At 40.0% G+C, this 12,232-nt stretch overlaps 1 protein-coding gene across 11 annotated transcripts in view; it reads right to left on the reverse strand.

The window, feature by feature from the left end:
* Window positions 1–12,232, reverse strand: part of PTPRT (protein tyrosine phosphatase receptor type T) — a 603,119-nt gene that overhangs the window by 50,877 nt on the left and 540,010 nt on the right. For 7 of the 11 annotated variants that reach the window (XM_053394030.1, XM_053394029.1, XM_053394027.1 and 4 more), the window contains 2 exons: window positions 10,968–11,045; window positions 10,722–10,757 (listed from right to left, as the gene is read on the reverse strand). The exons of 3 other annotated variants lie outside the window; for them this stretch is intronic. In XM_053394030.1, the coding sequence (XP_053250005.1) occupies window positions 10,722–10,757; window positions 10,968–11,045 (114 nt within the window). The remainder of the gene's footprint in view (window positions 1–10,721; window positions 10,758–10,967; window positions 11,046–12,232) is intronic. One more of the 11 variants, XM_053394032.1, reaches the window with a different exon arrangement.

The following is a 12,232-nucleotide window of genomic DNA, read 5'->3' on the forward strand; positions in this document are numbered from 1 at the left end:
GGGCAGGGGATAGGAAATGATGGAGAAGTTAACTAGAATTCTTTATTGCAAATCCCAAATTTTGTGACTGGGATGTTTGTACATGTGAGTGTACAGTAGTATTTTGTATTCCTTTGTATTTCTATTAAGTCCTGCAATGGGGAAAGAAGGGTGTTTTTCTGGGGTCATTGGGAAGTTAAGTAAGATGAAGTACAACATAATGATGGGGGCAGGGCTTTTGGGTCACACTAAACATGATGTGGAGGAGACACCTATGTTTCTTCATGATTTTTTGATTTCAGTTTACTGCAGCTGCCAGGGAGGTAGGAAGCAGACTCTAAATTCACTGAAGCAGCATGGCAGAGAAGAGGATTGCTTAACACTTTCCCTACAGGTTCTCCTCCCGATATTGATAAAGGAGAATAGATTGGTTTTTATTTTATTTTTTTGTTGCCAAAGTCCCGTCAACTCCTGACGAAGAAATCCGCATCTATAGAATACAGCACTGAGTATTAACGCAATGTTCAAAATTTCATCAGTGTAAGCATATTAATTAGACATGAAACACAAATATTCGCAAGCTTGCAGAAAGCCATTTTTTGTGTTAGGGGAAAGCCAGACAGCAAAGCTAAGCATTTATTTATACAATAACCCGCCTAATGCCGTTACTAATGATAATGTGAGGACTCTGAACAGAGGGTATTTTCAAGGCTTATTAGTTCTCTGGGCTGGATTTACTTTCCCAATGCATCTTTACTGTTCCCCATTAACCCTTTGCAATAGAGAATGGGGCCATTTTCTTTAAAAATGGTGAACTACTTGCAATAGGCTGCATAATCTGCTTAATTTGCTACCATTAGGTTGAATCCAAACCCAGTTGCACAACTGAATTCTCCAAGGACCCTAATCTTCTATCAGCCTCAGTTTAAAAACATTAAAAGTTTCCATTCCAAGAAGGAGTCACAACCAAAGAAACAAAACAAAAAGTAATGAGCTGGCCTATAAAAGCACACTCAGGCCTTTGGATTTGTCATAAAGTTAAACTCAAAGCTACTCAGCTCAGCATATTCAGGTGTAATCATTATTTTCCATATTCAGAATGAATTCTATTCTGGGCTTTATTTTTTGTTGTTTTTGATAGCCTCCTTTTCCAGTTCTATAGTTGGAAATATAACAGCTGAAGTATATGGCAGTGGGGGTTTATGGTACAGAAAGAAGGGGCGGAATTCAATATTGCTTTATGTGGTATGTTCATTTGTCACAAGCATATCAGCTTCCCAGATGGAACAACCCCTCTTCTCCTTTCCCCATGCACTGTTCTGGAGGGGTCTTCCTGATCCCTCACCCCACCCCATAGTCAATGTCAGTGGGGGTGGAGAGCGTGCAGAGAGAGGAAAGGGTCTTCCACTGATGAGGTTTGTTAGGTGAATCCTACCCAACAGGAGATAGAAGCTTGGAACTAGACTTTGGTGTCTCTTGCAAGTCCATTTCTTGAATTGAATTTCACTCAGGGGATATTCCAGCTGGTAAAAAACAGGAAGGTGACTTTTGTCAAATCTGCCTGCAGCCACTTGAGCCCTACAAAAAAAATCTGTTCTGGAGTATTGGGGAATAATTTTGAAAAGGGGAGGCTTTAGAGTAGCAAGAAATTTGCAAAAAATAACCTCCCCCTTTCCACCTGCAGGATCCATCATCTGGATCAAATGCCTTCCATAGATTGAAGGCGCCCATTTGTGGATGGCTAAGTTTTGATCCAACCCTCCATCTGATTATACCATAAGGAATGGGCTGGCCATCACCAGCCTAAGATACAGCTCAAACTTACCTACGGGTCCTCCAAACAAATTCCTGATTCTTTCTAAACCCTATATTGTAACTTTCAGACACTCTTGTTCACTGCTCTACCACTTGAGAATGTCATACTGGATGTGATTGTTGTTTTTGTGAAGTAATCAACTATATACTATTCCATTAATTCATAAGACGTAGCTGTCACCAAGCCAAATTTGCTGGTGAAGTGGAAATAGAGGTTCTAAACTCATCCCAAAACAACCAGGGAAAGAGATAAAAGAGTCTGCATTCTTTGCCCCAGATTCCTTGAAGTATCCATAAACCATATTATATGTGCCAACACAAAATGGACAACATCTGATATCGCAGCCAGATCTTGATTTCTCTCTCTCTCTTTGTAAAAGAAAGAGCAGAAAAAGATATTTTCCCCATAGACAAACTGCAAAATGAGACTGGTATTAAAATATTCTGCATGTGTGAGAAAAATGATGCTTGCGATATATCTAATCATGGTCTAAGACTGAATGCCACCAAGACTAATGATACATTCTAGCTGGACATTTTAGAAGTGCTGATTACAATACCTGTATGAACAATTCAATATCTAACTGAAGAAGAAGTTATTATTTCTAATTTAAGATAATCATTAAGAAGAACAGCCTTTGCAGATAAAAATTTATGGTCTATCCCTTTAGATCTCAGAAGCCACAGTAACTTGGTGTAGGAGTTTTCTTGTGGCTGTCCCTCGTCTTTTTGAAAAACCACTGCAGACATTTTGGTCCCAAAAAGCCTTCCCAGATGGATCTGTCTTGGGCATCTATTTGGTTTTTTTAAAAAAATAAAATAAAATCAATCTGCTGTTATTTTGGATATTGTTTTAAACTGTTCTTTTTGAGGCTGTTTTTACTGCAGTTTGTACATTCCCTTGAGATGCACATGTATGTGGAAGGAAACAGGTTCCACAGCGGCAGCTGATCCCAATGTAGATCCTTATTCCCCCCATTCTGTTTCTGATGTAGATCTTCATTCACCCCTTCTTCCCTGGCAGGGATGAGAGGCACCATTTTATGGTTTGCTTCAGGTGTCAACATGCCTTGGGCTGGCCCTGCTCAGCCATCCCCACCCCACCCTCTCCCATACGATTCCTTCAGCACCTTTTATGGTGCACAAGAACCTCACTGAGTCACATCAATGCAAGAACATTGTTCTTCTTATACAATGCAGTACTGTACTTGTGTATCAGCGATTACACCAAATCCAATCAGCTTTTTTAGTTGAACAGCAGACCATAGGGTTGATCTATAAAAGCAACATGCTGTCTACTTCTTAACTATATGTATTCAATACAGAAAGTGTGCTGACAGACAGTGTATCTGCAGCAGGGACCAGAGGAAGAGGAGGAACGAAGAGAGAAGAAAAACCATGGTGCACCTGTTAAAAGTGAAAGAGGACACCTTCATCTGCCTCACCTGCAATAAAACATCTCTCGCCCATATCGGTCTCTACAGTCACAGCAGGCACTAGTAACTTTCCAATGGTTTGACCTTACTCCCAAAGGCAAACACTCCCATTGTCTCCCAGGACAGACAGAGGCAAACAACAAGGTGCTGTAATATGAGCAATAATGCAAAACAGGAGTAGCTAACCTTTTTTTGGCCTGAGGTCCTTTTTTCAACCTTGGCCAACCCCCAAAGGGGCCCATATCAGTTATGGGAAAGGCAAAAAATGGGTGTGACCAGCATAAATACACAGGCAGGCAGCCACACCTCCAGAGCTGATCCAACAAATCAGATATCACCCCCTTTCTGCTCATCAAATTATCAATTGGATGAGCAGTGAGGGGGCAATTTACATCCCATCCTAGTGTTGTCTTATATACCCAACTGATTAGTGCACTCAGTAGGTGAGGGCCTCCTGCAGATACCATCTTATCAGGAGGCCCATTTTGCACTATATGGAAATCGGATCCTCCTGCTAAATATTGGAAAGGTGCTATCCCTGTTGTCTTTTTGGTACCTACTGAAGAAGAAAGTCTTTTCTCTAGAGCTCTTTCCCAGTCTGCATCTGTATTGGAATTGTTCTAGATGTTTGTGTGTTTGATGCCCTGGTTCCTCTGCAAGGAAGGAAGGATGGGAAATAATAATAATAATAATAATAATAATAATAATAATAATAATAATAATTTATTCTCTCTCCTTTCCACTACTGCTGCCAAAATCAGAGGAGTCCATGAAAATTTGCTTGGTGGGCCAGATCAGGATTCTCAAAAGGGGGATTAGCTATTCCTGATGTAAAACACACTAACATATATCTTGATCTTCTCATCATAGCTAATCATTTACTGTTTCAAACTGTTTCATTTACTGTTTTTAATATTGCTTCACACATCACAATAAAATGGAGAGGGAAACCTGCACAGTTAGCAGGGAATAAAATAATCCAAATATTTCTTTCTTCTATCCGTACTACTAATCTCGTAAAATGAAAATAGGATGGGAGAGTGGGGGGAGAGGAAGCCTGTCAACGATAAGGCCAAGCTCTGCTGGAAACATCTCAAGCACTACCACAATGGAGTGTGCCCTGAATACAAAAAACAAAGTTTTGTTTCAAAACTCTTCTTTTAATATCCACAGACTCTCTGATTTTGACACGATAAGGCTATCATATCCATTTATATTTTTATTCGGTTAGCCTTGGCAAGTGTGTAACATGATAAGACATCCTTTGCACAAAATAAATTATTTTTGGGCTGGTGTCTGCAATGGATTTAATTACACACACATCCAATCTCACTTTCCTGGAGTAAAGGGTTGTCATTTATTTGACATCTCCTAAGGATGGCTCCAGAATGGCTAATATCACTCTCTGCATTACCCCAGTGGTAATGGAAACACTTGCAAAATTGGCTTACAGGTTTTATTTGTTTTCATGCGCGTCTAGGTTATGATATGACAAATGACTTGTTTCAAGGAGATATGCTAATAAAACATAAACATGGCCCAAAGTGAAAAACTATCATACACAACTAAGCATGTGCTTTAAAAAAATGTGTGCCAGACACTTCAGGGTTCATGCAAAAAGCCCAGAGGATCAACCATTAGCTTCTGGCACTGAGGCTGCTGGTCAGAGAAAGAAATTACATGCCATTCCAGCATCATATAACTAACATGCTTAACCCTAATTACTGCATGAAGGGGTTAAGACCATAGAGTAAGCTGTCCTGCCAGGCTTAGCCAGGTCACACACATCCCTCACCTTGGGAGGAAGGGCTACCAAACTCCCACTTTCCATGCTTCCATCCTGTGAACCCTGCCAGTAAAGAGGTCTAAGATGGATGCTCCAAGCTTAAGCAAACAATCTTTGTATTTCTATACAAGTAATTTAGAAACTCTTAACATATTGCAACCTTAGTAATACTGCCTGTCTTTTATTGCTGCTTTATGGAAAAGCACAGGAATCTGACCTTTGAAGCATTTGTAAGCAAACCATTTTTAATTCACAAAACATGATCACTTTCTATGTTAAGAAAAGAGGGAACTTTGGAAGTACCATGAGAGGCACTGGCAGGCATACTGGTTCCCACAGGCACCATACTGGCAATCATTTTAATAGTGTGAACACAGGCATGGGTACAACATTTATATCCTGTGGGGATCTGGTGCCAATGGTAAAATCTGGAGCTATCAACCTAAGTAGAAAATCATTGGATCCTACTCCTAGGAGCAAAGTAAGAATTATTTAGCTGGACTGACATTTCTCAGAAAATTCCCAAACCCCACCCCCCTAGAAAAAGAAGGCAGCTTTGCAGAATATTATCTGATTGGTCTCAACCTTCATGTGTATGCGTGTGGCAGCTGCCATTTTCTCCTCACACTGCCCCAGAATGTCATTTGCATTGGGGGTGATGCAAAATGGAGGTTTAGTCTGTCAACACAGATGCTGCTGCTGCCACTGACAATGGCAACATAGAAGAAAAGAAGCTGTACTATTGCCACTTCAAATGGTAAGTTCCAACTATGAGAAAATGTAGTAAAACTTATCTCCACACACACACAGAGAGAGAATTTCAGTCAAATGGTACCTTCAGTTTCCCTGCTTACAAATGGGGTGGAGAATTTCAAGATGTCTAAGTAATGTCTTAAGACATTATTTTGGATGGCTATTTTAAAATGAAAGCAGTTCATACCAAAATATTATTTATATTTCACCATTTAAAATATGTCTTTTCCGCATGAATATGTCTATTCCTAAAAAAAAAAAAAAAACAGATTGTCTATTCAATGTCAAATCTTGTCTTGAATGTTCGAATGGAAGAGAGTCCATAGTTTACTTCAGAAACTTGTTCCATTGATGAACTCTTCTTATAGTGAGATTTCCCCCCATAATAGTATAGCCTATGTAATTAATTCCCTGCTTTCTGCCATATCTGTATTGGCTATGGTACTCAATTGGTCCATCTCTCTCATTTCTGGCATTGTATATCTGAATATATCTGGCATTGTGTATCTGAAAACTATAAATAGGCCACCCTTTTATTATAAATAAATACCAATTTTGCCCTACTCCCCCCCTTTGCAGGACTTCCCTTGTATCATACCCATCATTATCTACTAAATTCCTCAAAATGAGTCAAAATTGTATAGTGGAATATTGTTAAAGTGGTTCATCAATCACTTTGCCTTGACATCTCATTGGTTTTTTTTCATTGCAGATGAAGTTAGGATCCTGTCCCTGCATAAACTCTGGAATAGACTGCAGCATGGCAGCTAATGTATCATGGATTGAGTTGTCAGTTTTTAAACTTCCACTTTTTAAAATAAAAACCCCCACTATAAAATAATCTAATCTTCAGATCAAGTTAATGATGCTGAAACTCAGTTATAACACACCATCATCAACTTTGCCTTTTCATCTGTTTAGATGCATATAGCAGCACTTGCTAGGAGAATACAAAATGCAGCTGTTTTTCACCTGTTTGTTCATTATTTGTTCACCTATGTATTTGTTCACATGCATTGTGAATTTATGAGTAGAGCTTCAAGTGAAGTTCTCTGAAGGTGGTGTCACAGAAGAGAACTTCGGGAACACATAAATGTTCACATCCCAAGGAGAGAAGAGCTTTACAAGGCACCTTCTCCCCACCTGCATCTTGTGTTAAAATCAAGCCAGCGAAGTTCTGACTGCCCTGCCAACCTCATCTGCCAATTCCCCACTCTGAAAAGCACCATTCTACCTTCTATTTAATTATCGGGCCAGCAGCATTGAGGGAGGATGAGCCAAGGTAAAGGTAAAAAGGTAAAGGACCCCTGGATGGTTAAGTCCAGTCAAAGGTGGCTATGGGGTGTGGCACTCATCTCACTTTTCAGACCAAGGGAGCCGGCGTTTGTCCGCAGACAGTTTTCCAGGTCATGTGGCCAACATGACTAAACCGCTACTGGCACATGGAGGACCGTGACGAGTGCCAGAATGCATGGAAATGCCTTTTACCTTCCTGCTGCAGTGGTACCCATTTATTTACTTGCACTTCAAACTGCTAGGAGGCAGAATGAGGAAAGGCCAGCGGTTTGTCCCTTCCATGCTTTCTCTATTTCACTGTGCCACACTGTGGGCCTCAAGGAAATGTGTTGTGGACCTTGCATTCTGTCTTCCATCACCACTGTCATAGCCCTTGGGAAGACAACAAATCCAATGAGCCATCAGTGCAATAGTAAGAAAGCAGGAAGGGGTACTCGATCCTCTCACTCCTCACATGCAATTGCTGCTACTCCACAATTGCTGGTGACAGGCTGACATGGGACAGAGGTGGATTGGCTTCCTTCTCTCATGCTGTCACCACTCTTATCACCACTGGCTGGGTAAGTAATAAGACAGGGGGAAAATATGTTATGGGAAATAGGAGCTAGACAGTGATTGTGTTTTGGGAACCCCAAAGGTTGGTGTGGAAGGAGGTCATTTTCCAAGACTTCCTTTGGCTCAGGAAATTATCTTAGATCTATTTCAGGGGTGGACAACTCCCAAGAGACTGCAATCTACTCACAGAATAAAAAGTGGCAGTGATCTACCCCCCTTTTGGGGGTTCAGGTCAATATTGTTGAGCTTTCTAATCATTTAGGTTGAATCAAATGTAAACAAGAAAGAGCTCAGCCATCTTTATCAATTGCTTTGCATATTCTCTCTAGAATGGAACCAAAACCATTCTTGCTTTGACTGTTTGTCAAAAACAAAGCAGTTATTTTTTTTAAAAAAAGTGAAATGTGCTTATATCACATGAAAATTTCAAATACAATTTGTACAAGATGAGTATAATTTAAATGCAATTTTTTTCATGTGTTCTTTCAAAATATTCTGCACAAAATGGGACCTGAATGGGCCTATGACAAAGTGTTAGTGAAACTGAAATGGGACAGAATTACACAGCTCAGTCCACCTCCAGTTATACCAATAATTCCCAAAAGTTTACAATATATTAAATAACTAAGCAACATACAAAATTATGGACAGATAGTCAAGAAACAGGAACATGACTATGGAGTGTGGTAAAGCAACATCACAGACATCTATGGTGGAGTTAATATACAATACCATGGTGTGCTGTCTATAATGCACAATGTTTTCTAAACGAATAACATTTGCTGGCTTAGAGATTTCAGCTCCGTGATCATGGAATTTTATAAATAATGTCAACTTTAAGCAAAGAAACTTAAGTCCTGGGTCCTACATAAATGGAGACGGGCCTGGGACCCGGGGGAGCCAGGTACATATTTATGAGTGAATGAGTAGCATGTGGCTCACAAACAACAGTGGTGCCCTGCCGAGGCCACAGAAAGTGTCACTCATGGGAACCAAATGACAGCAAGCAGTAGTGGCCTTCAGTGGTTGGACTGGGAAGCGGAGCTGAGAGGGAACTTGTGACTGTTAGTCGGCTCCTGGACCTTAAACAGATGTTTGTTCCTGAAGCTTTGGCATAATGATGGAAGACTTCCCATTTTCACCGTCCAAAGAGCTGTGCTAAGAGGTTGCTACAGATGGAGGTGAGCCATCAGGTAAGCCATCAATAGGGATAGGAAATAATTTTTGCTCAAAATATCTATTGCCTGCCTCATACAATATTTATTTTGTCTTGTGGATACCAATAAACCTCTGACCACTCAAAACCCACTTTGAAACTACACATTGGAATCTGGGGCCCCCAAACACCACACCCTACAGAGGGCTAGGAGCAGAACTCAACTATTTTTACACACATGATAAGTACAACTTTCCTCAAGAGGTGTTCCAAACCACTGTTCTTTTTCAAGGAGGATATAGAATTTAGTAGATCTATTCTGCACAGGATATTCTCCCAGCTTTCAGTCTGAAATCATCAAACAAAATAAAAAATAAAAAATGGGAGAAGTCCTTAAAAAAAAAAAGGAATGTTGTGATGTTTTGTTTGTTCAATATTTTGCTCAGATCAGGTTGGCCCAGCTTCCAGTTGTGGCTGATTTCACAAGAAAATGTGGTTTAGCATGTGTGGCTGGGAAAAATCATTGTGGGTTGGATCCAGACTTGCTCCTCCAAGTCTCCTTCCATTTGAGGGAGAGAATCAGGATTATAGAAACAAAAGAAGAACCTACTGGATCAGGCCAGCATCCTGTTCTCACAGTGGCCAACCAGATATCTGTGTGAGACCCTCAAACAGTACCTGAGCACAAGAGCAATCGCTTCCAAATGTGGAGGCAGAGCACAGCCATCATAACTGGTGATTGATTCAATGGAGGTTCGCCTCTGGGGCATGTGGGACAGTGATTTTTACTGATTTCCCCTTCTTTCTATAGCCCATAGAAACAAATCTCCAGATCATGTTTTCAGTGGCCACAGGGAGGGCCACTGAGGGAAAGGAGGGGTCAGTGAAAATTGCATCCACCTTCAATTCCTCTAGTATGAGGATAACTCCTGTGAATTAAAGTATATATCCAAGTCCTTTATATTCTAGAAGAGTTGCTCAAGTATCCTATGGTTCCAGCATGCAGACAAATCTCTGGGTCTGTGAGGCTCCTACCCTTGTGGTCCTTCCTTCCTCCATTACTTCCCTATCCCTTGGATTATTTTTAATGCACTAATGGTTGCACCTTGCTTGTGTTATGTTTCTGCCTACAGCAATACTCAGCCTCTGGAACCACTCAATGTGCTGCTCTCTGATATACCATAGAGGATTTTTTAAAAAAAAAATCAATGCTCTGTTTATAAAAGCAGGGGTCCTGGGTTTTATCTTCAGACATGCAACATCTGTGCATCAGCTTTGCAGGCACGACCTATTTTATTTGCTCTACTAGGTGTGCAAAAAAGACAAACATATTTTTAAGCCTTTTATCCCTAAGCATACAAATATCTAATCTTAAAAAATGAAAAACAGAATGACAAGAATTGAGAGTAAAGGAATAATCCAATCTTTTTTATTGAAAGGGGAATCAATAAAAAAGAAATGAATTCCATTATGTGATTTAAATGTTCTTCATTCGGGGGCTTAGCAGAGAGCCACATTTTTATGATTTTTTCTTTTTCTTTCTGTATTGGTAGAAGTCAGAACAAATGTTCCTAACAATTTCTTCCAAATCAAAGTCCCTCAGATTCATTGTTGTGGTTAATTCTAATCCTTTAACTTTCAAACAGCATCCCCACAATGCTGTTTTGGAGAGTGTGTATGTGTGTTTAATTATCGTTTGAGACTGCATCATAGCCTTTGAAGGAATGAGACTGATAAGGTGGCAGAGTTTTGACACTGAGCATATGGTAAAATCAGTTACACATTTTGGTGACGATGAGGAGAAGTTTACCATCCAAAATGGGGGCCGCCTCAAACAAACAACAGTTTTGGAATATGTCTGCCAATATTCTATTGAGCCATTTTCAGATAGAATGGATGTGTTTTCTCATCAACAGGCTATTGTGCATCATAACAGTCCTCTTACCTAACAGTGTGGTCGATGGAACAGTGTCTGATGATACTTTGAGATGAAATTCCATTTGCGCACAGAACACGGATCAATGGAACCCAACAGAAGGTCAACAGGAGAAAAATAATGTGGAAAATAAAATAAAAACACAAAGTTAGCTGTTTCCAACATCCCAAAGACTCGGTTCTTTACTGCCATATTTATGTATCTACAGGGAAAGGCACAAAAGCACACAATCAAGAATAAAGTCTACATAAGTACCTGAGTAGTAGGAATTCAACAAAGATTTGCTCTGAAGGGTTTTGCTTTGGACAGAAAATGAACAAGGAGAGGATGGTGCTAGGTAGGAAAGACATAAGGAAGAAGCTTTAGAAATGTATAGAGAAAGATAACAGAACAGAGAGAAAAGCTCCTTAGAGAACAGAGTAGCATTTAATTCACTGGATGTGACATAATTAAACTGCCTAGAAGCAAACAGTCTTCTAATACCACTTCTAATACCATCTAAAAAATAAATAAAATAAATAAAAATACACAAATAAAATGGATGCCAAAAACCCTAGAACTGCTCATATACAGCAGAGACAAGCAACATAACACATACAGGGCACTCCTGCTAAGCTACATATGTTCCTCCTTCCCAAACACCACACATACATTTGGAGAAGACTGCAGAATAAGAATATGGAAGCATAAATCCATAGTTGAGGTTTGGAACCCACAAGAACAACACAAGTTATCTGAATTGCATTGGACTAAAACATGTTAATGGAGGTGGACTTCCAGCCATGTCTATCAGTATTATCAATGTGCAGTATCACAACTTTCACAAAATAAAAATTAGGGAGTTCTCTTTTAAACAGGTTCATGGATTTGGGTTGACGGGGTGAAGAATGTTAAATATGTACACAAAAAGCACAAATTGGAAGGAAATTATCAGATGCAACAGAAGCCTGACTCTCAAATAGATGGTTCTTGACAGCACACGTTGGCTTGAAATTCTGTGAGAATTTGAAGTTAACTTTTCTGGATATTGAGACTGGAGTGGGCAGTAGGAATGAACATGGGATGAACAAGCAAACACCTGCAATTTCTGCTCCCTTTTCTGTTGTTGTTGGAAGTGTTATTGGAATCTGATATCCCTGGTGGTCAATGCTCTCTATAGCATCAACAGTCTCCTCTTCACTTTTCATCAAGCTAGTTTCTTCCCCTTCTTGTGAGTCAGTTTTAGTATCATATTCCAAGGCTCTTCTAAGCCAACTTTGTCTCATCCTACTTGCATCTTGGCTGATACCTGATGTCAACCGATTCCATTTCCCAGGAACTACATGTACACACATTAGAGTGGTGCCTCAGAAGTCAAACAGAATCTGTTCCAGAAGTCCATTCGATTTCCGTAACGTTCGACTTCCAAAGTGCGGCTTCTAATTGACTGTAGGAAGTTCCTGTAGCCAATCAGAAGCCGCGGAAGCCCCAGTGGACATTCGGCTTCCAAAGAAAGTTTATTTCTCCAAACCCTTAAGGAT

Source organism: Podarcis raffonei, chromosome 6, assembly GCF_027172205.1.
Source record: "Podarcis raffonei isolate rPodRaf1 chromosome 6, rPodRaf1.pri, whole genome shotgun sequence".
In the NCBI taxonomy this organism is placed as follows: domain Eukaryota; kingdom Metazoa; phylum Chordata; class Lepidosauria; order Squamata; family Lacertidae; genus Podarcis; species Podarcis raffonei.